This window comes from Diospyros lotus, chromosome 6 (genome assembly GCF_014633365.1).
Source record: "Diospyros lotus cultivar Yz01 chromosome 6, ASM1463336v1, whole genome shotgun sequence".
NCBI classification, from domain to species: domain Eukaryota; kingdom Viridiplantae; phylum Streptophyta; class Magnoliopsida; order Ericales; family Ebenaceae; genus Diospyros; species Diospyros lotus.
The window spans coordinates 11,246,044-11,273,129 of NC_068343.1; the positions used below are offsets into that span (position 1 = coordinate 11,246,044).

General features: G+C 38.0%; 2 protein-coding genes across 6 annotated transcripts; both read left to right on the plus strand.

Annotated features, from left to right (window-relative positions):
- The first annotated feature begins 207 nt into the window (after positions 1 to 207).
- LOC127803823 (protein EARLY-RESPONSIVE TO DEHYDRATION 7, chloroplastic) lies at positions 208 to 12,312 on the plus strand. Of its 5 annotated transcripts, XM_052340359.1 has the most exons (6): positions 208 to 1,155; positions 1,696 to 1,862; positions 6,869 to 6,953; positions 7,339 to 9,858; positions 10,005 to 10,202; positions 12,174 to 12,312. In XM_052340359.1, exons 1-4 carry the CDS (start codon positions 260 to 262, stop codon positions 7,505 to 7,507), a joined length of 1,317 nt encoding a protein of 438 aa, XP_052196319.1. In that variant the 5' UTR covers positions 208 to 259; the 3' UTR covers positions 7,508 to 9,858; positions 10,005 to 10,202; positions 12,174 to 12,312. The 5 variants fall into 5 exon arrangements, with proteins under 5 accessions (XP_052196319.1, XP_052196320.1, XP_052196322.1 ...); XM_052340360.1 differs by lacking the exons at positions 10,005 to 10,202; positions 12,174 to 12,312 and having other exon boundaries at positions 7,318 to 7,442; XM_052340362.1 differs by lacking the exons at positions 1,696 to 1,862; positions 10,005 to 10,202; positions 12,174 to 12,312 and having other exon boundaries at positions 7,339 to 7,486.
- Positions 10,221 to 26,638, plus strand: LOC127803822 (histidine kinase 1). Its single transcript, XM_052340358.1, is given in 14 exon segments — positions 10,221 to 11,725; positions 12,174 to 12,416; positions 12,508 to 12,840; positions 12,842 to 13,300; positions 13,526 to 13,773; positions 14,454 to 14,613; positions 15,129 to 15,255; positions 15,401 to 15,490; positions 16,120 to 16,314; positions 16,412 to 16,481; positions 16,642 to 16,684; positions 17,099 to 17,239; positions 24,910 to 26,004; positions 26,256 to 26,638. Coding segments are annotated over 14 exon segments (3,654 nt in total). The 5' UTR covers positions 10,221 to 11,491; the 3' UTR covers positions 26,472 to 26,638.
- Positions 26,639 to 27,086: the final 448 nt, after the last annotated feature.

Sequence of the window (27,086 nt, forward strand, 5' to 3'; positions counted from 1 at the left end):
GGAATTTTCTGTTACAAATAGATTTGAATTTGGAGATAACATTCATGTCAGACTAGGACTTGGAGTTTATTAATAAATATTAAATTGCACGGAAATTATAATTGCGTAAAAAGAAACGCTGGGGAGGACAATTTGGTCAAAAAAATTTGGACCAATAACGTGTACCGGTACTTGCGCGGGAAGTTCCCGAGACCGTTACTCGCGATCTCCTCATCGCCTTCTTCACTCACCGTCCCGCCCAAATCAGATTAACAAAACAATGGCGTCTGGAAACCCTAATCGAACCCCTATGTACCCGGAGGTGATTCAATCAAACCCTAACGAGCCCTCTGTATCCAATTCCTCTAAGTCCTCGCTCTACCCCCAAATCGACATGAAAGACCTCGTCGAGAATCTCTTCCCCGAAAATTACCAAATTTCCCCCGAGCCTACTCCCTCCGCCCCTCCCGAGTCCGTCGAGGAGGTTCTCCTCACCTTCCCCGGCGCTATCCTCCACTTGATCGACAAACATTACAGCGTCGAGCTCGCCTCCGGCGACTTGTCGATCGTCCGGCTCCTACAGGGCGACAGCGTGCTCGCCATACTCGTCCGCATTGCCGACGAGATCCAGTGGCCCCTCGCCAAGGACGAGGCCACAGTCAAACTCGACGATTGGCACTATTTCTTCTCGCTTTCCGCTCCCAGAGAACGCGATTCGTCGTCGGATTCGAGCGATGACGAGGACGCCGCGAACGGCTCTAACAGTTTGTTGAATTACGGCCTGACGATTGTGTCGAAGGGACAGGAGGGTTTGCTGGCGAAGTTTGACAAGATTTTGGAGCGGCACAGTAGGTTTTCGGTGCGGAAGGTGTCGGAGGCGCTGGACGGGACGGCGGCGAAAGAGGTTTCGACGGCGGATCTGGAGGAGGAGAATAAGAAGGAGTTGGTGGAGCAGCGGTGCGCGGCGTACTGGACGACTCTGGCGCCGAATGTGGAGGAGTATAGTGGGACTGCGGCGAAATTGATTGCGGCAGGGTCGGGGCAGTTGATCAAGGGGATCCTGTGGTGCGGAGATGTGACTGTTGAGAGATTGAAATGGGGCAACGAGGTTCTGAAGAACCGGATGGAACCCGGTTCGAAGGAGATCAGTCCTGAAACCTTGAAGAAGATCCAAAGGTTTGTTGATTTCCTTCTGTCTTTTCTGTTGCCTGAATTTGACTGAAAGCATTTACATTGTTCTCGTACATGGTTTTTCTGTTAATGTTTTTGTAAGCTTCGTTTTTAAAGCTTTGGAATGCTTCTTTGCGATTTTCTGATCCAGTTTAGGGAACTAGGGAGAAAATGACAGGAAAAAGAAAAGCTCATCAGCACAGAACACACCGTGCTACGATTAAACAAATAAAAATATGTAGTTTTGGGATCAAAGTATTACCTTTTTAAATAATCAAATAAAAAAAATCTTTTTTGGAAATTATCTGCTGGTCTTATTTTCGTCTTCTCACCCAACTCAACAAACAAATAAAATTAGCTTCAGTCAATTGATTTTCTGTTTCCTTCAATTTCCTTTCCTTTCCTTTTCTTTGACTTGATAAATCCTAGTGCCTAAAATAGCCTTGGTATTCTAATAGTCATTTCATTTTGTTGGCCAGTGTCAAATTAGGATGCCTAAATTCTGAACGGATGTTTCTGATCTTTGCCGCTTGCTTATCCTTGTAGAGTTAAGAAGATGACAAAAATGACAGAAAAGGTAGCAAACGGGGTCCTTTCAGGGGTTGTGAAGGTTTCAGGATACTTCACGAGTTCAGTTGCTAACTCAAAAATGGGCAAGAAATTTTTTGACCTCCTGCCGGGAGAAATTGTTCTTGCTTCCCTGGATGGATTTGGTATGTAGACCTTTCGTTCTCTCCCTCAGTTTTGCATGCACATCTGAAGCTGCTGATTAGATTCCAGTTTCCTGCTGTCTGTTCTTCACTCTGTTGTTTATTTGCACCTGCTTCTAATTGGTAACTTAATTGTCCTCTAAACTCATGTTTCATGAGCTACAGTACCAAACTATTCATACTATTAGTTCTTTGCTATGTGACTGCATAGTCTTTGCTTTAGGAACAAGACCAACATTTGTGTGAATGTGTACTAGTAACTAAATGCAATCTGTCTTTAATTTGTTAAACGTTTTGGACCAGTGCAGGTCATTATGTTATGTATATAGTTATTTCCTGTCTCTTGGAGTTACTTTGAATTCATGGCTGGTATAACCTTTTGGACAATAACCAAGCTTAAAGTTGAGATGTCACTGGGTCGTTTAACCTATAATCTTACTCTTGAATTTAAGAAACAGTAGATCAACAAATTGTTATGAAATTATCAGAATTCATGAAAAAGATAAAGATAAATAATAAATAGAACAAAAAATATTGCTTAGTCTTGTCATATTTTCTACCCCCCCCCCCCCCCAAAACCCCAAACAAATAATTCCTACTGTAACCAAACAAGAAAAAGTGGTAATGTCTGGATGCAGTCCCTCTGTTTCTCTAACTAAATCCATATGCCAACAAAAGCATATGCCATTTCAAAGTTGTTCTTGTTGAGTTTTGCATTGAGTATTTTTCTAGAAGGATAGAAGGAATCAGGATAACTCTCGAGTAATTGGAAGCGGCTAAATAAACTAAGTTAGGAAGAGGCTATCTTATGTTGTATATATGAGGGGTAGTTTAGACTTTGTGTAGTCTAACTTAAAACCTTTGTAATATCTGTTCAAATCCTCTATAAATAGAAGGCTTAGGCGGGCAGTCATGATCACTTGATCATTCTCAATTCTGTAAACGAGTGATAGTGCTGTAATTTGAGAGGAAAGGCTTGTATAGCGAGTATTTTGTAATCTCATAAGTACGGTGTACTCGTGAAGAGAGGTGTGAGGGTTTCTTGTACTGATTCATACACGATTTCTAGTGAATTGCTCTCGAACCAAGGCTGGATGTAGGATTGCTCACAACAATTTGAACCAAAATAAATTCTTGTCTCTTGTGTGGTTTGGTTGTCTCTTTCCCTATTTCCATTATTGCTTTAAATTCTGCTTTTACATTTTGTTGATTGATTTGAATTCAGGTGAAGGTGTGTTTTACTTTTGGCTGAGATTAGAGTGGTCCTAGTGCTGCTAATCATAACAGTTCTCAAGGGTCCTTTGGTGGGCAGGCTAATTGAAGTCAGAGGAAGATATGTTAAGCTCCAAGTTGCCAGCAAGGATTTTCAACAGCCATTAGAATGTACCATAGATGTCTCCAAAATGAGTTTGTCAAAGGATGACTGAAGTTGGGAAGGGATAGAATTAGGGAGTCATAATATATATATATATATATATAGAGAGAGAGAGAGAGAGGGGCCAAACCAGTGCTTGAAGGTTTGTTCTGTCATCCCAATAATGATTCAGGACCTTTACCTTTAGTGGAGAGCTATTATGTGTCCAAAGGAATTAAGAGCATTTTTATTGTGGCCAAATACTTCAGTAGCTTGGGGACTTCACTGATCGGAGAGCTAGTATGAGAGTAGCACCATGATGACTGGACATCAGAGCATGCATTTTGAGTGGACAATGCTGATAGTTGGACTCTCTTATGTGACTGATCATGGTGAAGAAGTTTACCCTTAACCAGTGTTTTAAAAAGCGCACTTTAAGTGCAAAGTGTGACGTGCAGCATGCTTGGGGCTTTTTTTGTGTGAAGCTCAGCGACTTTAGTTGAGCATGATTAAAACACATTGAAGTTGTGGTTTTACTTGAGTTTCGAAGCGCAATAAAGCACTCTTCAAAAATACACATGGTTTTTGAAGAAGTTTGGACCGTAAAACTCCTTGATCTATTATTCATATTGGACACACATATATTGCAAATGGTAACTTCCCCTATGGAGACAGTTAAATACAACAAAAACTAACTTACGAAAATAAATAACTGTACAATGAATCAATTAAACTATCCCTATTATTTTGCCTAATTGCCTAACTGTTTCTATATTTATGCACATGGTTTTCTACACGCCCCCTCAAGTAGGGCTATAAATATGAAGTAAGCCCAGCTTGGATCTTCCCATCTTCAAATTGAGTCTTCGGTAGATCCTTGGTATGCAGGAAATCCACCTTTAATTTTTTTTTTTATGAAGTGTTTTTCTATTTAGGTCACTTTGAACATGTTGAGTTGCTGCCAATATCTAGTTAGACGACTAAAATATTGGATGACTGAGAGGTCTATTTGACAACGCCTTTGTGGTATCTTTAGTGTTGGAATACGTCTCTTTTGCGACATCCCAAATTTCTTATGCCGTCTGATGAAAGATAAGATTTTCTTTGACTTCATTAGTCATGGAATTGACAAGCCATAACATTACCATATTGTGTTTTGCCTTCCATGTCTTGTATTTCAAATCTGTTGAATTCAGTTAGGGGCTTCACCATTAAGATAGTCATCTTTTCCTCTGCCACTTATGAACATCATAACTAAATGTCTATTAGAACTAGGAACAACGGGAACTTGAGAGAAAGAAGTAGAGACTGCTGTGGTGAAGGACGCCATTGGGACAACGGAGGAATTTTCTAATTGGAAATGCTCTGATTCCATGAAGAAGTTTGGATTGTAAAATTCCTTGATCTATTATTCGGATTGGACACATATATATATTACAAATGGTAAATACCCCTATCGAGACACTTAAATATAGAAAAAAACTGTCTAACTTAGGAAAACAAATAACTGTATAATGAATCAATTAAACTATTTCTATTATTTTACCTAATTGCCTAACTGTTTCTATATTTCTGCACATGGTTTTCTATAGTTTTTTTTATCAAGCAATATGAATGGTTAAATTTGTTTAAATTTTTGTTATAATGTGGCTGCTTGTATGGAATCCTTACCCACAAAAAGTTAGTATCATATCTTAAAAAGATCTTAATATATATACATTTGTTAAAAAAAAAAAAAGAAAGAAGACTATGTTGTATTTACCAAGTAAAAGATATTGAAGGAAACATGTAATTGGGTGTAAATTAGGGATTGCTAATTTATTCCTGTACATTAGGGATTGATGATTGATTCTTGATTATTGTAAATTAGGGACTGTTGATTGATTGCAAATTAGGGATTCATTGATTGGAGATTGTATAAATTAGAGGTTGATTAATTGTGGATTGTTGTAAATTAAGGATGATTTGTTTTCCTTATCCTTCTATCAATCCTCTATATAAATTGTGTTAATGAAATAGAATGTTTTTTTTTTGCCGAACTTTTACAAAAAACAAAAGAAGACTCAATAAAATAAAATAAAAAAAATTAAAAAGAAGCATTAACTTATTTAGATCCTTTCAACTAAGAATTCAAACTAGTTTATCTTCTAAGTTCCATTAGGACCAACAGCTAACCAGATCATATCATTTTTATGTCCCTTATGTGTTTTTGCTATGGTTGCATAAACTTGTAAACTGGTATAAAATATAAATGAAAAATAGTATATCATCTTTTGTTAAATTTGCTGCCCTCATTCTTATTTAATTTTTTTAATCATTTCTTTTTAATAATTTTTATTTTTGATGTTTATAAAAGTTTAGACTCTTTTTTATTTATATGTGCTTCACTTTACGGTGTGCACTTCACTTTGCACTTAAGCTCCATACACCTTCTACGCTTTAGTGTGGTTAGCACTTTTCAAAGCACTGCCCTTAACTGAGGGGAACAAGGCCTTAGCAGAAGTAATACATTAACCTTCAATCCATGGGATCCCAAAAGTCCTGCTGGGCTGGAGATATATAGACTGTTAACCTAAGTGATGGCCCAAAGGGAGACCTTGTGGAGATATCTTCCTACCATCTCACAAGATTGGCTTATCAAGCTCTCACGGATATGGAGATGGCCATCTCACAAGTTTCACTCATGAAGCTCTTATTGACTTCGAGATTAAGCTGTTACTATGCTTGGTCATTTTTTGATCTTTTCTTTTCACAGACATCCTTCTTGGGATTCCTTCTAAATCTGAGACTTAATTTCCAACAACAGATAATGACCATTAATCATAGGCCTGCTTATTTACAAACAGGCTGGTTAAGTAAGGGACTGCCAGATTGATTGTGTACTTTTTAGGTTTTTGTTTGGTATCCACAATCTTGGTGTTTCTGTTCTTGAGGATGCAAAATTCATAAAACGTGCTTTGTTATTGTACCAAACTGAAGCTGGTGACGGAACTAAAATGATAAGACTAAGAAATTAAAAGTGATTTGGTTGTTTGCATTGAGCCACGAATGAGATAACCCACAGAGGGATGCCAATGCAGTATGAGATATGGGTCCGTGATGCTTCAGAGTAATGAATGTATACTTCTGGTCAATTGAAATTTAGATGGGGGAAGATGTATGTGGAGTTCATGAGGTGTCTTCTTCTTCTTCACTCTTCATTATTTTTTCCCTTTTTTTTTTTGGGGGGGGGGGGGGGGTATGTATGGGTTCTCTGCTGTAATGCAAGGGCGGTTGTCTTCTTTCCTTCTGCAGATGAGAAATTTCTTGACATAAGATCAGGTTGTGCAATTTTCTTGCAGCATGTATATTTCAGTACCAATAGTTGATATATATAAATGTTCTGGAATTGCATTTAGCTAAGATAAAATTCTACTTGGTGGTCTTTGTGTCATCATTTAATTTTCATCTTCTAAAGATCATCTTTATCAGTTCAGCTTTATATAATTTGTCTTGTAGCATGAATTCTTTAGTACAAATTGTTGATATATATAAATGTTCTAGAAGTGCCTTTGGATAAAATTCTCTTTGGTGGTTTTTGCATCATCATTCAGCTTTCATCGCAAAGATAATCTTTATCAGTTCACCCTCTCTAAACTCATATTACTGTGAATAGGCAAGGTCTGTGATGCTGTTGAAATAGCTGGAAAGAATGTGATGTCAACTTCATCAACTGTGACAACTGGACTTGTCTCTCACAGGTAATCTTCATTTATCTTAAATTTACAATTAGCTAAAGGAATAGGGGGACAAGGAAAACATAATGGTGAATATTGCTCGGTTCCCCTTCCCCCATTATTACTGGAGAATGAGCTAATGCTGATGCTTTAGTCAAAGAATGAAATAATGGACAAAATCCTGGTAGAAATATGCTTCCAGGTCCTTCCTTGGGTATTGATAACCCGTCTCAATATGGATATGCAATGTAGTAAATTTTCTTGCCACTTGTTAATGCAAGATTGCAAGAGAATATGGAAGTGCTTTATTATAATTGCAAGAAAGTGAATAATATTAAAATAGAACAACTATTTTTTTTGTTGTACAAAAAAATAATATGAAACGCAGGAGGATTTTCTTATGATGCAGATATGGGGAAGAAGCAGCTAAGGCAACAAATGAAGGACTTGATGCTGCCGGACATGCTGTTGGGGCAGCGTGGGCTGTTTTCAAAATTCGAAAGGGTATTAACCCAAAAAGTGTTCTAAAACCCTCCTCCTTGGTCAAATCTGCTGCTGCTAAAAATGTCAAAAAATAAGATAGTGTTCTCTTCGAGTTTGAGTTTTGAGTTTTGAATTTATTTTTAATTTTGTGTTTTGATTATCTATTTTGAAATTTTTTGAAAACACTTTCTTTACAAAAAAATTTCTTATTTTTGAAAATACGTTTTTGAAAATAATAAAATAAATGCGTTTTTAATGTTTTAGTAAAAAAAACACAGTCTAAGAATTTTAAGTAATTAGATCCCTGTTGTGATTTTTTAACTTCTACAGGAGATTTGTTAAATGATTGCAAACCCAATTTTCTCTTCCTCCCTCCCTTTTTATTAAAAAAAATTAAGCATTTTCTCTTAGCATCTACGTATATGGCTGACTTAGGTGAGCTATCGGAATAACTCATTTTATTTTATTTTTTTTATAACATTTGATCATTTGTACTGTAAACACGGCAGCAAAAGCCGCTAATCTTTACCTTTTTCTGAAGTGACTTGAATTTTGCTCCATGGAGAAAAAGGATTTATTATGTAAAGATTGTGTTACGAGAAATTAAGAGCCCTACATGGGGAAGGTAGATTGTGTTATGTGGGGGTTATGGCCATGTCAAAGGAAAATAAAAAGAAAACACATTTGCAAAAAATCTGTTTTTGCTTAGCCTTTAATTAATTTCATTAAGATTGCTTGGCTTCCGATTGATGTAATACATGTCCTTTTGCACTCCGGGTTGATATTACCGATTTTATTAAGCTGGGGACGCTTTTAGTTCTTTTGCACTATGAGTTTTTCAATTGTAAAATGGGTGAGTTGAAAATTTAAAAGATCTTGAGTTGAAATTCGCTCTTTAAAGAGACTAATGGGCTGTAGAAATCTGTTCTATAATCCATGGTTCAATGGTTATTTGCTGCTTCATGGGTTCATAGTGGCTTTCCACTGTTATATTTATACAAATTAGTGATCATGTTATCAAGATTGGAGAGCAGGCACCACGTATTAGTTAATGGATTTTCATGTTTGTGAGGGATGTGACTTTGTTGCGACTCCAATGGCCGCCAAGCTAGCAGTTTCTTTCCCAAAGGGATCTCATCCATGGGCTAAAAAGGGGCCAGAAAATGATGGGTTTTGGCAAGGACGATCTCTCTCTCTCTCTCTCTCTCTCTCTCTCACAACACACACACACACACACACGCATGCACGCACTTGCATACGTGACATTGACTCATGGGCACCCCTTCCCATTACAATTTTCGTTAGTTTAATACAGCCATTTCGACTGTTTTAATGTTATTAGTTTGGTAAACTTCGTTTTCTTCCATGAATCACTTTCTTTAACTTTTATCAACCTGTAAGCAGGTGAGGCAAGTTGATCAGCTTTATCCCTTTTTATAATCCAATCCCTTATCATCTTCTCCTTGAGATAATTCACCCTTTTTTAAGATCGCTGCGCCCTATCTATCAGCCCTCAAATGGGTGTCGTGCTGGTACCCTGAAATCCTTGCACTTTGTTTAACTCGCATTGGGGGCTTTTTGTTTTGTCACCGCCTTGATTTTTGGTTCTCCATTTTAAGGCCTCTGCTCGGCTGGCACCTACCCTAAAGCTGGTGCTCCTCCAATTCTCGGTCCATCTTGAACAGAAAATCCTAATGGTGGGGAACCCACTGGAGACGGGGCTAGTGGCCCGCCCTTGGCCATGGCAAGGGCCACGTTGTAGATAAGTCAGTGCTATACGAGTGTCCTTTACTACATCTCTAATACTTAATACTTTCTGCATAATCAGGCACCAACAAAAATATGTGTATTTGATGTCTTCTTCTTCCCTTTCAATTTGCACCACTAGCTCTCAAATGGACATGGAACTTTTAGGCCCTCAACCAATCAGATATTTCCTGAGTGTTGCAACTTTCTAACTGTACTATTTTTAGATAATTTTAGTCATGACGGTGACGAACCATTATTTTTTCTTCCTTTTTCTAGGGAAATTGTGGAGTTTGCAAGTAAATGTTACACAATTCACCTGTACGTATAAGACAGCTAATGAGATTTTCGCGGAAACTGCAATCTTATTCAAAGAGAAAGATCTCAAATATTTAAAGAGTTTATATATATATATATATATATTTGGTATGTAAACCTGAATGATATGATTTGCAAAGACTATGATTGCCAAGGGTTTGATCATCTTTCTTAGAGAGGTGGAAACGGTATCAACTTGATTAAGGGGTCTCTATTTGATAATTCAATTAATTACTGGGTTTGTTATCTCATGCTCACTGATTGGCGACGGTGTCGGCCAACTCTCGTGAGACGTCAACCCTTGTGCATAGCTAATGGGAACGAAAATTAAAGGGAGAGCTCTTGTCAAGAAAGAATGAATCTCGGCCACCTGTTACATGAGGTACATAAATATATACGGAAAGGACAAGAAAATGATATATGTGCGCATATTATATATATGTTTATATATTAGAGAATAAGGTATCACTAATGGCAAGTGAATAAAGACATTACTGATATGCTTTTTAATACTGTGTTATCTTTCAGGGGGAGCTATTGGAATGGAATAGTGTGGAGTCATTTCCACCCTCTTGTGCTGGGTTAAAGCTAAGCCACAACCTCAGCCATATGCCTTAGTGGTTGTTTAAGTGAGCCACAAGCAAATGAATGGGTGGTGGTGATTGAATTTCAATGAGGTGGAGTCACTAATCCAGAGTTCTAGAGGATCAAGCACACAAAGTCAAGGTACATAATGCTCATAGCGCACACCGATACCTTGGTTTGCATAGATTATAGCTGTCCCAGCTATAGTTTCTCCAACAAGACTGAGAGAGAGAGAGAGTTTCTATCGCTTGCTCCAAAGATATAAGCTCATCACTTTCTATCTTCATCCTTGCCTTGCTGCCTTTTCAAGCTTTAGGCATTTTTGTCATGCTTGTAAACAAGAATTTTGGGTGAAAGCAAATTGAAAACCTTGAAATTCATGAGAGATAAAATTTCAATTAAGCTAAAACTATAATTACTATAATCACAAGCCTCTTAAATTTATTCATCGTTTAGTCATGTATGGACAACCCAACCCTGGAATTTGTGTTCAAATCCCTTATAGCCAAGTGCTTTTGAGCTACTATTGGGATTTTGAAGATTGAAATCTCATTTGGAGGAAGCTTGAAATTGGCTCTCCTTGAGGAACTGGATAAAGTTTGTGCAGCTTTACTCTAATGCCTGAAACATGTTATGTTAGGTCATGACAAGAAAATGCCATCGTGTCATTTGACATTAATACAGGGTCAATTTCTTTCTTTGTTTTCCATTTCATTTTCAAATTCTTTAATTATTTTCTGATTTTGATGGGTGAAGGAAACAAGTGTGGTCACTCTGGGAATCACTATCTTGAAGCTAATGGCTGTTTTTAGAAGGAAAGATTATATGATTCTTACTTTTGTGGCGCATTATCGTTTCTGCTTGAATCAGCAGGACCAATGCTCAATTAGTTATTCCATTGTCAAACTCCACAAAGTCCTGAAGAATATTGGTGAAACATATTCCATTCAATCCACTCGTGGAGGGTGCATGGTTTTATTGTGGATCCTAGCTCTTGGATCTTCAATCGACAACACAAATCTGTTGTCTCCACAACAAATCTACATTTTCTACCCACAATTCCAACTCTATGCCAATTTGGAGAGCTCAATGCTGCATGTTTGGAAAAAATGGTCAGCAAGTAATCAGAATAAACTTAAAAGGATGGTTTATAAACTATGTGCTGTAAAAATTCCAAAAATATGTAATACAACGGTCGTACTGTCAAAGACTATTAAAAAGGCGAGGGAGATATGGATGAGGAATAAGTGAATAACACTAGACCTCCCCACTCTTGAAAGCTACAAGGGACGCGCCTTCCTATAGTGGGAAGTGACTAGTAGTAGTAATATTAAACACCCACCTCTCTCTCTCTCTCTCTACTCAATTGCATCTATAATTGCAATCTCACCTTACCTCTCTGTTTTGGAGATTAAAATGGCAAAGTAGAGATGAGGCCCTCTGTAAGCTCTGAATCCTCACCAACTCCAACCACACCAATGGCGTCAGCTCTGAGAAGGGTCTCCAAGAGTATCTCTGGTTCTGCTAATTCTTCGGAAAGTGAACAATCTCCTCGTGGCTGGAGAACTTTTCATATAGACGTTGAACAAGAAGAAGTCCAGTACGCAAGTAATCATTGTCTCTCCTCATACTACAGTGTTTTCGTAGTCCGCCTCGCCATCATGGTTTGTAATTCTTGTCTCTGCACTTGATAAAAACAACTTCATCACCTTGAGTGTGCATGCCGAGCGGTGTGAATAGTGCAATATATCAACCCATTGTTTCATTATCTTCGGAGAAGTCGTAACAAAATCAAGCTAACCAGTTAGAGTTATCAGTGAATCCAAGAGAATAGCCATTGTTACAATTACTGTTACCTCATTATAGCTACTTCAGATTCTGCCGAGACATCACACGCCTGGATGCCCAATTACCTTTGATCCTCATCACCATGCTCTCAATGTTCTTTTAGGTTTTCCATTGCTGCTAGTAGAGAATTCTGGTTATAATTGTTGCGGTAACAATCTCCACTTAAGCAATTTAAAGATGATTTCATATTGTTGAGAATAAGTTCCTGTATGCTCAGAGACATCACTTATGTAGTACTTTACATTTGTCAATGACTTCACGCAGGTGATGCTAGCAATTTTGATAGGATTGCTAACCCTTTTGACATGGCATTTTACAAGAGTCTATACAGCAAAATCACTGGAAAATTTAGCATATGGCCTTCGATATGAACTTCTACAACGCCCCATATTGCGCATGTGGAACATTTTGAATTCCACGGTGGAAATAACTACAGCTCAAGTTAAATTGTCGGAGTATGTCATCAGGCGTTACAGCAAGCCTGTTAATCAAGCTCAGCAAGTTGAGGTGAATTGTTTTGTGTTTTCAATGCAGTAAATTAAGTTGTCTGTTCTTTTAAGTAGTTTAGTTAACTTCCTTTACTGTTGACTCTTAACAGCTATATGAAGTAATGAAGGATGTAACATGGGCACTGTTTGCAAGTCATAAGGCTCTTAACGCAATAACTATAAATTACAGAAATGGTTTCGTCCAGGCTTTCCACAGAGATCACAGGAGCAACAGTACGTTCTACATTTACTCTGATCTTGCAAACTATTCGATCAGTGGGTCTTATGACACCGAGATGCTGTCATCTCGTCAAGGGTGGAATGACCAATCAATCCGCAGCAACATCTCTGCTATCTGGTATCGGGAACCACTTGATCCTGTCACAGGTGAAAAGATAGGGAAAGCCAGGGCAATCGCTCCAGATGAGTTAATCAATATTGCAGGGCCTTTCGCAAGTACCTGATGGTGCAGCTTCTTGGCATGTAGCAGTGAGTAAGTCTACAAACTCGCCATTGCTTTCAGCAGCATTGCCAGTTAGGGATGCTCCCAATGGAAATATAGTGGCAGTTGTTGGTGTTACGACTGCACTTTATAGTGTTGGTCAGTTGATGAAAGAACTTGTTGAGTTCCACAGCGGACACATCTACTTGACGTCTCAAGAAGGCTGGTTGCTTGCTACTTCCACAAATGCTCCTCTGTTGATGAATTCAACAACAGGGCCCAAGCTTATAAGGCCTATGGATTCCGAGGATTATGTGATACGAATGGGAGCTGAGTGGTTAAATAAGGTTTATGGTGACAAGTTCCCCCAAACTCAAGAGATTCATGTAGAGAATGCTAGGCTTGGACACCAGTTATATTATATTGATTCATTTTTCCTCAACTTAAAGAGGCTTCCAATGGTAAGGTCTTTTGTTCTATTTATCTTATTTACTTTGATACAAATGTCAGTCCTTTTACTGTTAGGACATCAGGTACTACGTCTGAAAACTCCAACAAAGAGATACTTCATTTCATTCTTTATCAGAAAGCCTGAAGGATTCCACTGTGCTTGCGTTTTGATGTGCTTATAATTATGTTCTATTTGTTGCAAATGGTAGTAATTATAATGGTAAGTACTTTTACAGGTGGGAGTCATCATTATTCCGAGGAAGTATATAATGGGGAAGGTAGATGAGAGAGCAATTAACACATTGGTAATCCTGATATCTGCATCACTATGCATCCTAGTCATTGGTTGTGTTTGCATTTTCATCTTGACAAATGGAGTGTCAAAGGAAATGAAACTAAGAGCAGAATTGATTAGCCAGTTAGATGCAAGGAGAAAGGCAGAGGCATCCAGCAACTACAAAAGCCAGTTTTTAGCTAACATGAGGTGAGTATCATCTTGAAATTTGGCATCTGTCTAGTTCTAGAGAAATATATATAACCAGTAGCTTGAGAAAGATGCATATAAAGTTTTAGATTGTTCCTGATCCAAGTCATTGTGGGCATTAAGTGTAAAGAAGCTCAATAAATGAGTAAAGACCAAGTGACAGACTCTTGCAAGGGAAAAGCAGCTCAAGACAAGAATTCTTTTGCTTCATACCAGATGGAGTTATAAACAAGAGAGCATGTGATTGGTAAACATTACGAGATTAGATAATTTATTTAGATAGAATTTCCCAAGAAGTTATCCAACTAAAAACCTAAAAAGAAAATGGGGAACTTAAAATTGAGCCTCTCCAACCAGAGATTATTTGGAGATTACATTGAGAATATGGTTTTTTTTGTCTCTTCGAACACTAACCAAATTTTTGATAGAGAAGACTAAAAATAATTTTGTGTACTACTTCATTCATCTTTTTTATGTTGTGCACTTCTAAACCAACTCCATGATATGCATGGGATTTGTCCAAGTCTTGCACCATCCTTTTACAAAATGTTGCCCTCTATTTACTGTGTGAAACAACTTCATGAAAAAGAACTAGTGTGAAACCATTTGAAATGTTGCACTGTGTTGCCTAATATATTGCTCTGACCCCATGATAATAAAAGCTTCTCCTGTTTTGGCAGTCATGAATTGCGAACACCTATGGCTGCAGTGATTGGACTGCTGGACATCCTCCTGTGTGATGACTGTCTCACAAATGAGCAATATGCAACAATTACCCAAATTCGCAAATGCTCAACCGCTTTACTCCGGCTTCTCAACAACATTTTGGATCTTAGTAAGGTCTGAGAAATATAAGTTTTGCTTTTGTTGGCAAATTTACTTTTAAAATAGAAGCAAAACTAAGTACCAAAAAGAAAAAAATAGAAGCAAAACTGGATGTCTCATAAACATGTACCAGAAAAAAAATCAAGTATTTTCTTTTTTCAAAGTAAATATCATGTAATTTCAAATGATACAGTACAAGAAACCTAATATGTGATTTCCTACTTACAAACCACGTTACTGCTTAAATAACTCCAACACCCCCCCCCCCCCCCCCACCCCAGGTCTTTCATGGACTGCATAAAGTCAAATAGTTAACCTACTATTAGCATATTTCAGAATTGTTTTTAGCTTCTGACCTTATTCTTTGAGTAAAATTTATGTCATGAAGGGGGTTTCAAGTTTGAAACTCATTTCCATTACCAGAATGTTATTCTTTTAGCAGTAGAATGACCAAAATCCTAATGAACAATGTTTCTTAAAGCACAGTTCATACACAATCATGTATAGCATCATGTGGATATATTATATAGGTAGAGTCTGGAAAACTGGTGCTGGAAGAAGCTGAATTTGACTTGGGACGAGAACTTGAAGGACTAGTTGATATGTTCTCTGTACAGTGCATTAACCATGATGTGGAGACTGTTCTGGATCTCTCTGGTATGACCATGATCAACACAGTAGTATCTCCCACTATTTTCCTTATAGTGAATGAAGAAGAATGTAATTTCTTTCTCACCTTATATTTCTAATTTGAGTTTCTGACACGTAATGCTGCTATTTCTTCTTCCTATTTCTTTTCCAGATGATATGCCAAGATTGGTTCAAGGAGACTCTGCTAGAGTTGTTCAAATATTCGCAAACCTAATTAGCAATTCTATCAAGTTCACAACATGTGAGTTCAGTTATAATGTTGAGCTTAAATCTTATTCCAGTTTAAATAGTGAAGAAACTAAGAAGAGCCATTTATGTTAAAGGAAATTGTCTGATAATTTATGCATCAAAACTAACAAACTTGATTAGGATAAGGTATAGTTGATGATGTGATATGATGGAAGTTTTCCAAATCTGTATTAGGTTCTCATCATCTTGTTTAGTGGCCCCCCGGGGGGGCGGGGGCGCTCCTTACTGTCATTTTAATTCCTCAAGCAAAACCATATTTATCCAAAAATTATGCTTCCATTTATGTAAAAGACACAACTGATTCTGTCATCTGACACCAATACCACCCTTAAAAGAATATAAGAGATCAACGGTTAATTAGGTGTTCTTTGACTCCAAAGCTTTTGATATTTGAATATTCCAGATCTTAATTTGTTAGAAATTCCAAGCTTCAAGTAACATAGTTTAGTTTATGCTTATACTATAATCATCCTAACTTCCTCCAGAAAGGATCACAACAAATAAGAAGTGTAAATGTCCCAATATGTGACAACTCATTGCAATATCAGAACTTGATGCATTTCTTGTTTCTAGAAAGTCAAGTTAAAACCTTCAAGATTTAATTTTCCTAGTGGTTTGCAGCTGGCTACATTGTTCTGCGAGGATGGTGTGAGAATCCAAACAGTTATGGTAATACAAGGAAATTTCCCCTCAATCCAAAGGAATCATGGTGTGCACATAAAGCAAGTCCAAAGCATCATATGAACTATGAGAAGCGATTCTGCAAGAAAGATAACAAAGTGATTCTTTGGTTTGAAGTTGATGATACTGGGTGTGGTATAAACCTTCTAGCTTGGTTAATGCTATGCAATACATCCAATTTCCCAAACTATGTTTCATCTTTTACCTTCTTCTCTTTAATTTCTTACCATAGGAATTGATCCAAGTAAATGGGAGTCTGTTTTTGAAAGCTTTGAGCAAGCTGACCCCTCAACAACTCGCACGTAAGCAGATTTCTATGAGTTTTGCATTGACCAGTCATTAAAATATGTTTGCTTGAAGAAACAAATATTAAGTAAAAGTTCCCATTAAGCTGTTATTACTGTTTCTGATATACTATGATAAAGCTCTAAGTATGATTCTTAAACTTTTTCCCATTTTTAGGCATGGCGGAACTGGTCTTGGCTTGTGCATTGTGCGGACATTGGTGAGTGAGGAATTTTCCTTCTGTGAAATTTTATCATCATGAAAACAACCAAAATAATAATAATGATAATGATAATTAATCTCAGGCATCCCAACTATTTGGATGGAAAGGTTGTTGAAGACATTCACCCTAGGAAGTTTTCTAGTTATTAATTAACTTTTCATAATCAGACTCCATAGTTCTTAAGGCATAGGTCATGTTATCAACTTCTACAGGATTTAGACATACATCTAGAGAAGCTTCAATTGATGTCACAATTGTGTCAAGTCATAGTGAACCTTATTGAGCTCCAACCAGTGCATTTACAATGAAGAATTTCTAGTTTTTTGTTTTTTTAACCGATCTTTTACATAATTTTCTTCACCAACTCATTCTGGATCTCCTTCTTGTCTCTTATAATGAGTGTGCTGACAGGTGAATAAAATGGGTGGAGAAATCAAAGTGGTAAAGAAGAATGGCCAAGGGACGTTAATGCAATTGTATTTGCTTCTCAATACACCAGCAGAGACTGCCGGACAGCATTGGCATCCAAAATTTGCTGGGCATAACTTGACGGTTAGTAAATTTATTCCATTTTCACAAGTTTGTTTCCTCCTAAGAAGCTTTAACATTACTTCCTTACTTGCAATATCTGCATTAGACAAGGTACAAGTTATATTGGTGACATGCAATCTGCAGCAAGTAATAACTTAAAAAACAATGTTTACTATGTGCTTTCTCCTTGTTCATCCTTTAGAGTCCTACCTTATTCTTGTCAAATTTCAATTTCATGGTTGCAAAGGAAAAACCTAATTGTTGTTGCCTAGATATAACAATAAATTTATAGCTGTGGGTGAGTTTCCATCTTAAGCTTCTAGTCTCCGGGAGAACTGTGAAAGAGGAAGCGATTAGGGGGGTGCAGGGTGTCTCTCACATGGGCTCTCCGATGCTTAGGTTAGTCTTCACGAAAGAGTGTAGGAATACAAGAAGAATGTAGTATGAGTAAAGTTTTAGTCTTACCTTGATCAAAGGAATCACCTTTTATTTATAGAGGTTGAAGTTGATAGGTGGAGGAGCATTTATGTCTTTCAAATCATATGTTCTAGATTTCCAAGCAGAGACATTGGAGGTGGGTTTGACACATTCTTGGACCTGGGAGAGGCTTCCTGGAGAGTCTCCAAGGGGCACCTAAGAGAGACCTTTGGGAGAGTCTCTCGGGGATAATTTTGTCCAGAAGGCCTCCTAGGCTTATGTTTTTCGGCTTATTCCTCTTGGGCCTATCTTGGGCTTAGGCCCACTTTCTTAGACACAACAATTGCTCCCCACTCTTTCCTCTGGGTCCCAGAGGACCCAGAGGAAAGAGTAACTATCAACCTACCCTTTCTAGGAGACTTTCTTGAGGGTTCTTCCTTGATGCCAATCTTTTTTGTCTTGTGGATTTTTTGTTTCTCTCTACCTGAAATTGCATATTTTAGTGTTGCAGGTTGGGGTGTTATGATTCGGAGTTTGAGAGTTTGAAAGCTTATTGCTATCCTGGTTGATGACTTGGAGAATCTCTATAGTCCTTTGAAGCCTTATTCAAATGGCTAAGGGAACCCTGAGGTGATTGACAGATTTGGATGTTAAGGATCCATGTCAGTTGATGAGAACTTGACCTTGATTACTTCTCAAGAGATAGAGCTATAATACTGATACAGTAATCTCGTTTGTGGAGTTCTTACCCATTCTTCCGTTTGGAGGTTCCTCTAGGTTGGTGGAATATGTTGGATTTGCCATATGGATGTGTGTGTTTTAAAAAAAATTACATCAAAGATGCGTAACGGAATTCTACACAAACCATATGCAACTTAGATGTTTAAGCAATGCAATATTACATCATATGTAATCAAATGATTGCATACCTTCTTGGTTGACGCCAAGTGGGTGTAGAAACTCTTTCTACACTGAGACTATATCCTCCTCAAACTATGAAGGGCCTAGTTCGTCCGCACCAAGCAAGCTTTCCAAAACCAACTTGCAACTCCCGTCAAGTTGCTAGCCAGAGAGCCTTAAGCTACCAGCACTTGTCAAGTTCTCTGTGATCTTTGAAACCAAGCTTAAATCTGCAACAAGAGAAGCAACAACAAGAAGAAGAGAATAAGCCAAGAGGGCACGAGAAAGGTGGCCGAGAGCAACTACTAACCTTTGCACAATCTAATTCTTCTTCTAATCTCTCATTCTAATATGATGTCTTGGAGGTCCAATAGGGACCTCACAAGTCTCCTTTCAGCATGCCTTAGTAACTGCCACATGTAAGCCACTTAATTACAAGGAAAAACCAATTTCTCTTGAGGCTTCCATTGGCTATTTGATATACAAAATTGGTCGATGGTTTCTATTAAGCGGTCGATCGTTTTCCCAACCCTTGGAAAATCGATTGATTGACTACAAAAACAATAGACAGTTTTGCCCTACATGTTGCATGGTCCTTTATTTAGCTGCCTGTGATCCATTAACACTTAACGATCCCCGTCATTAACTCTTAATGACATGTCAAGACCCACCATTAACTATTAACAACGTTGAGAATATAATAGGTGCACAAATTCGATTTAGGATGCCACACTTTAAGGTGTGTGACTTTCTAGGTTCACTGCCAAGTAGCAATCAGACAACATCAAACATCTTTGATGTCGGTCAAACACTTCGACCTATCTCAAGAATGTCTCCATCTTCTGGAGACGTTTTGATGGTCCTGAGTGACGCCTAGCAACGTTTCAGGATAATCTAAAAGGTAATGAAGTCTATTCATATGTGAACCTATTACAGTTGACGATTACTATGTAATACAATTCTTCCATCACCTAACGTCTCGACCGAGCTAGAGTCATAGAGTGATAAACTCACAAACTCAATAATTATGTGTTCGATCTCATCAGTGTGACTAGATGACACATCAAGAAACTCTTTCTCAATCATTCATATTGTCTTGACCAAGGACTTTCCTATCATACTAATAGTAGATCACATAGGACGTTCATCTCATCACATGAGAGTGACGAGTTCTATCTACACGCAACTGCCTCCATGCACCAACAATATAAGACCATATAAGATGAACGTCCCCACCTCACAATTGGATAGTTTGGCGCATCAACAAATCTCGCACACCAACACACAAGACAATTGTGTTGTTTTAAGTCAAAGGATCAGTTACACAATCGCAACTTGATGACAAAATCATTATCCACTATGTCATATGATTTGTCATTGGCTTCACATCCAGTGTGTTGTTCAACCAACAACCACCCACAAGTTTCCTACAAACATCACATATCCTATGATATGTGACTCACCACCATTTACCAATTAATATCTCATACTAATCAAAGTAGTAAACTTATGTGCTGGTTTGTAATTGATTAATCAAAGTCCCCATCTGAAAAATTTAAGGACCAAGAACTTTTAAGAAATTTTATTACTAGAGAAACTCATCACATGTTTTTAACAACTTAAAAATAAGATCTCTAACAGAAAATCTAGAAACTCGTTTATATAGAAAATTGGTGAGTAATGAATGAAGATAACTTTACCATTAATATATACAAAAATACATCAAATGTTTTACGCCTGTTAGACGTCATCTAAATCTAGCATTAGGGCACATCACTAATAGAATAGACTTTAGGTCTTTTTGTTTTGAATGCAGTAAAATGATTTTCTCCTTCATTGCTTCTTGTGTTATTCCCTTATAGAGTTAGGTTTTGCTCCCCAATATTTTGGGAGGACTTCACTCTGTTAAAGGATTCTTGTATTTTGTACTTTCGGTGGGTCTTTGTTTTCTATAACCCATTGGTTCTCATGACCCTTGTTTGTCTTGGATGATGGTCTCTAAATCATGTGTCACAAAACAGAGGCCAAATTATGGCCGATTTTGCTGCAGATTTTAATTGCTATTTACTGTTTTCTCTTGCTGTTTTTAATTGTAATTTTCCTTTTCTAGCTGGTAGTTAGTTAGATAGTACAGCCATATGTAAAGGTGGCTAGAATAGGACAAAACAGTTTGTTATGAGAGATATAACCTGTTGTGGCAGCACCTAGAGCAAACTATATAAGCTAGGGGCTGCTCCTGTAAGAGTTATCAAAGATTTCAATCAAGAATCCTATTCTCTCTCTCAAACTTCTCTCTCTCTTTGTTCTCATTCTTTTCTCCAATCTCTCCCTCTCTTTTCATAGTTCTTCACCTATCTCTTCTCATTCACATTGAATTAGAAGGATTGTTATTGTCACATTGCATAACTGTGACATCATGTTCGTTCATTTTCTCACTTTTGATGTTAGGTTTGCCCTAGATCATTCTTGCGCTTTTTACGTTTCGATTTTCTATGTCGTTCTCACACTTTTTGCACTTCTGATTTTATGTTTGTGTTTGTTTCTCTACATAACATGTTAGTAACTCACATAGCATATAAAATTTCACAGTTTAGCTTTTGAATCATAAATCATTCAAAACTTTTAAGATTTACTTGCCTTAACACTTACACTTCACTTTTTCTTAGAAGAGGGATATTATGCTTGCTCCCCAATCCTTTGTGGATGATGGCCCTAGATCATTCTTGTGTTTATGCGTTTTCGATTTTTAACTAGTCTCATGCATTTTGTCTTTTTGACTCTAGGTTTTTCTAGATCATTCTTACGCATTTATTACTTTTGATTCTAGGTTATCCTAGGTCATTCTAGCACTTTTGTGTTTTTGGTTTTTATTCCAATCTCATGCATTTTGCATTTCTGATGCTAGGTTTTTCCTCTATCATTCTTGCGATTTTTTAATTTTCAATTTTGGGACTGTTCTCACGTTTTTGAGCTTCGATTTTTGGATCGTTCTCAGGCTTTTGTGCTTTGGTTTTTTGGATAATGACTCCTAGATCATTCTCGTGCATTCCATGCTTCGATACTAGGTTTTCGATAATGAGCCCTTGATCGTTCTTGCGTATTCCACATTTCGATGCTAGGCTTTAGACTAGATTGTTCTTGCATATTCCACGCTTTAATGCTAGATTCGCTTGTTTGTCAAAGTTTTGGCTCTTTTTTCGTACATTCATTGTCTTAAAAAACAAAATACACAAAAAAAGAAATTGCAACAAGGTAAGTCACTTTAGTTAGGCATTATTAAATGACATGTATAACTGTTAACACTCTTAATCTTGACTATGATACTTCCCTGAAGCGTGCATATGCATTTTGAATTCTTTTATGGGCTTTAGGCATTTGAGTGATGAAACATGTGTCTTGAACCTGTCTTTCATTGAATCAATATGAACTTTTGTTCTCTTATTGTTCTTCTTGCCTTGAGTTATTCCCTTTGCCTCCAAGGTAGTTGGTTTGTTCATCCCTTCGGGCTTTTGTGTCCACATCCATAAATTCTCCCAATTTCCCCTCCCTAATCAAAGCCTTTATTTGATTCATCAAGTCGTGGCATTTGTCAATGGAGTGGCCATGAGTATCGTGGAATTGGCAGGAGACATCCTTTTTTCTCCCCATAGATTTGTTAGTCTTCTTGGGGAATTTAATAAGGTTTAATCCTTCAATAGTTGCCAAAATAGTGGAGCGCGGCTCTGTAAGTGGGGTATAGTCCTCAAATTGGAGTCGGGAGGACCATCATATTTTTTGGCCTTCTCATTCCTTTGGCTCATCTCTTCATCAGAATCTCTTTGTTTTTTCTCTTCTTATCTCTTTCTTTGTTTCCTTCGACTATTTGCATTACTTCAGCTTGTAAGATGTACTTGTTGGCTTGAAAAACAAGTCTACCAATGATGCAGGCTAATCCAAAGCTAGGGATTCTTGTAGTCGTATCGATTTTGTCCATTGGAGCATCGTAGCTATTGCCATACCCATTTGCAAGTCTTGTATTTCCAATGACGTGTTCCTAAAACGATCAACATATATTGTTTAAGGGTTTCTTTGCCATTTTGTCAGATGTTAAGCATATATGTACAATCTTTTCTTCTGCGCCTATTAATAATGAAGGCTTTGATGAATTCTACTCTTAATTGATCAGAGGAGGAGATGGATCCCTTAACAAGGTTATTGAACCAGGCATGAGCATGATTTGTTAGTGTCAAAGGAAAAGCCCAGCACATGATTGCATCTTCCCATTCTTGAAGCAGCATCAGGGACTCATAGCTATGAATGTGATCATGGGGATCCCTTTTCCCTAAATATGTAGCCAATTGAGGCATCTTAAACTTCCTGGGAAGAGATTTCTCCATTATCTCTGAAGCAAAGGGAATTTTCCTTTTTTGGTGCTCCTCTTGAGTTGATATCAGTTGCTTTTGCTCTAAAATTTCTTCTATCATCTTTTTCATGTCTGATGTCTCTTGAACACTAAGTGTGGGGTGGATTTTTTGTTTCTAGTACCCTCCTAAGGTGCCTTTTAAGTGGTGCTTGGCTTTCTCTAGTAGTCGTGTTGTCTAGTAATTTCGGGCATTGCTCCTTCTGAGGAGGTTCTTCTTTAGCAGGAGGCTTCCGAGTGGCTTGCTTGTTCATCCAAAGCGTGGATGGCTTTGAGAAAGTCTCTCAATAGTCTTTTGCTAAGGGGATGTCTAGAAGAACTGGATGTTCCTATATCCCCGAGAGAATAATTAGGACTGACCCTCCTGGTCTCCCTATTAAGAGGTTCTATACGGTATGCGGGAGAGGGGTATTTGGTATAATATTTTGCAATAGGCACACCATCTCCCGAGAGCTTTTACACTCTCCTCATGCTACTTCCGAAGAGCTTCATAGTTGGCGAGGGGAACAGTGAGCGGAGTCGGCCCAGAGGTCCCCAAGACACCTAGTTAAAGGGTCTCTCATAGCCTTTGTTTGTTTTTAGGAGACTATATTTCAGGTCCTTCTTGGCTTTGTAGGTTTTCGGTTGCTTGTGACCTTGTACAAGACATTGTTGTTTTTGTGGCTTGACTCAATTAATGATGCATATGCTAAGTCTAGAACTTCAAGAAAGAGCCTAGTCTTTCTTGTCGGTTCGGGAGACTCTCTCAACTCCAGCGGAGTATTAGTCCTTTGCTATCAGTCTAAGAGACCTTTCCTCACTCTCCTGGAGACCTGTAGGTAGTTTTTTTTTATTCCTTTGATGGTCTCCCGAAGACTATCAACTCTTTTAAAAACCTTCATTAACCTCTCTCGAAGAATGTTTGAGTCCTTTAATTGGCCTCTTGATCATTTCCCACAGACGACGCTAATTGTTATTGTTTAGATACAACAATAAATTTATAGCAACAGGTAGGTGTTCATCTCGAGCTTCTAATCTCTAGGAGACCAACGAAAGAGAAAGTGGTTAGGGGTATGGGATGTCTCCCACGTGGGCCATTTGATACTTAAGTTAGTTTTCGCGGAAGAGTGTAGGAAAATAAGAAGATTGTAGTATGAGTAGAGTTTGTCTTATCTCAATAGAAGGAATCACCTCTTATTTATAGAGGTTGAAGTTGACTAGTAGAGAAGTATCCATGTCTTTCGAATCATCTATTCTAAATTTTCAAGCAAAGATATCAGAGGTGGGTTTAACACATTCTTGGACTCGAGAGAGCCTTCTAGGAGGGTCTCTTGGGGGCACCTGAGAGAGGTCTCCAAGAGAGTCTCGGGGACAATTATGTTGGGAAGGCCTAATGGACTTCCATTTTTGGGCTTCTTCCTCTTGAGCCCATCTTGGGCTTAGGCCCACTTTCTTGGACACAACACTATTTAATGCTAGAAAAGTGGCGATCAATCAAGTCCATGAAAGGAGAGTTTGATCCTAGCTCAGATTGACCCTAGCTATATGCTTCAAGGTGTAGTTATGTGCTCACTGCTCACCTTCCCTTGCTGCCCCTATTTCATTGGGAGCTTACTCCCTCTGTGCAATCTTAAATATCATCCATTGCACAAGGGAAAACAAAAGAGGAAGAAAAACTTTGCAGAATGGATCCCCCTACTCAAAACTAAGAGGTGCACTCAGAGTCTTGTATTTGCTGCAAATTCATAATTCTTCAGTCAGTCCATCCAACCCAGTTGTGACAAATATGAAGCCTAGAAAGCATAAAGTTTGTGTAGTTCTCTTTTTTCTTCCCCTCCCTATCTGTCTGCGTTAAAGCACATGCACATGAATATGTAGGACACTTAATACTGGACTCTCAAGACCAATGTAAGGTTCAGGTGAAATAATCTCTTTGAATGCCTCTTTGAACGGCTTTTGGCAGTAAATGATTTACATGTCCAAAATCTGAATGCAGGTCTTACTTGCTCTGAATGGCAGAATGGGTAGAATGATTATGTCCCAATGGTTACAGAAAAATGAAGTGTTCACCCGGGAAGCTTCTGAATGGAATGAGCTGACGCAAATTCTTCAGGAACTCTTTCAAGCAAAAAGTAATTTACAATGTTCACCCAGAGAATATCCAGAAACGGAGGCATTGAATGTACAAGAAGCAAAGGAATCACTTTTAATCATAGTTGTTGACATTGGTCTACTTGACTTGAACACAGATATATGGAGAGAACAGCTAAATTTCCTTGATAAGTACCATGGGAAAGCAAAGTTTGCATGGATACTTAATCATGAAACCTCTAATACTGTGAAGATGGCACTTCGCAGTAAAGGGTATCTATTGATGGTTAATAGACCACTGTACAAGTCAAAAATGATTCAGATTCTGGAAGCTGCAATCAAGGAGAGGAATCTTGAGCTACAAAGGATGAATGCCTTAAAATCTACTGCAGATAGAGGTGATTTGGATGAATGCCTTGAAATTGATCTCATTCAGTATGATGAAATCACTTCTGATGATTCTGATAAGTCAGAAACAGGAAGTTCTAACTCCACAGGGGAATCTCATACTGAGAAGCAAAGAGAATGTGTGGCTAAACCTTGTCCATCGCAGTATGCAACTGTAAATGATTGCTTTGTCGACTTAAGACAATCATATGTGCAAGACCATAGTTTCAACACGATTGATCCAACTCAAATCAGATCCACATCAAGTGACAATTCAAAATGCATAGAACAACGTTTGATGGGGAATTATGCAGGAGAGGAAGGTGGTTTATGTTCCAGTAAAGTTGTTAATGTACAGGAATCTCTTGAAGGCCTACGTGTACTGCTGGCAGAAGACACACCGGTTCTCCAGAAAGTAGCAACTATCATGCTCGAAAAATTGGGGGCTACCGTAGTGGCTGTGGCTGATGGAATGCAGGCAGTGGATGCTTTAAAGATAACACCAGGTGCAGGTGAGGGTAGAAGGGGATCTTCCTTGGAAGATGGAAATGCAAGAACTCAGAGCAATATTGAGGACCGCCCTCCATATGACTTGATCCTGATGGATTGTCAAGTAAGATTATCCAAGAAGCCCCTTTTTTCCTTTTTTTTCTTTATTTTCACCGTTGATCATGCAATATTTCCTTGCTTTCAGTTACAAAAACATACCCACTACAGGGGCAAAATGGTTCTTTTAGGATTTTTGACCCCTGCAGATTGTGTTTCTTCTAATATTGAGCACCTTGCACTTCTAAATATCAGAAAACTTTTTGCCCATAAATTTCTCCAAGCTGATGTTGTCTTCTCTGTTTGATATCAAACCAGATGCCAAGAATGGACGGCTATGAAGCGACCAAAGCAATCAGGAAATCGGAACAGGGAACCAGATCACACATCCCAATTGTGGCACTGACAGCCCATGCAATGTCATCGGATGAAGCCAAATGCTTGGAGGTGGGCATGGATGCTTATCTAACAAAGCCAATTGATCGCAAGCTGATGGTATCGACTATCCTTTCGCTGACTAAGAGGATCACCTAGCTTTTACTCCTGCAACAGAATGGCATCATCTCATATCACACAAACCAGAGCTAACATAATAGTTTTGCAGGGTATAAATGTGGGAAGCCATCAGAGCAGAGAGGGAAAACATTTTAACACGCGTTGTACAAAACTATGTTATAAAGCTTAGTTGATTTCTTGCTCAAGCTTGAGTTTCTAGTTCATTGAATTGAGTACGTGCACTATTATTAATTATCATAATATAGCAGCCATGCTGCATCAACAATGGTAAATGGCTGGCTAACCTCTAAATGTGGTGCCTCTGAAAGCCGAGAAGTCGAAGCTAATGTTTGACATGTATGAAAGAAACGCAGATCGGCTAACTTGCAATTTGTAAGAACACATTAGTTTAGAGATGAATTTGATGATAAAATGAGGTGCAGATTCGGCGATGATTTAGCTCAAGAATTGCAAGATGCTATATGGAGCTTGATACATGGAGGGTCATTTACAAGTTCTTTCTTTAGAACAAATTAGATAGTTTAGAGATGTGAAAAGAAAATTGATAAAAGTATTTATGACATAAAATAAATTAAATTGATAAAATTTATAGTTAAAAAGAGTGAAAATAAGATAAAAATATGATTTAATGGA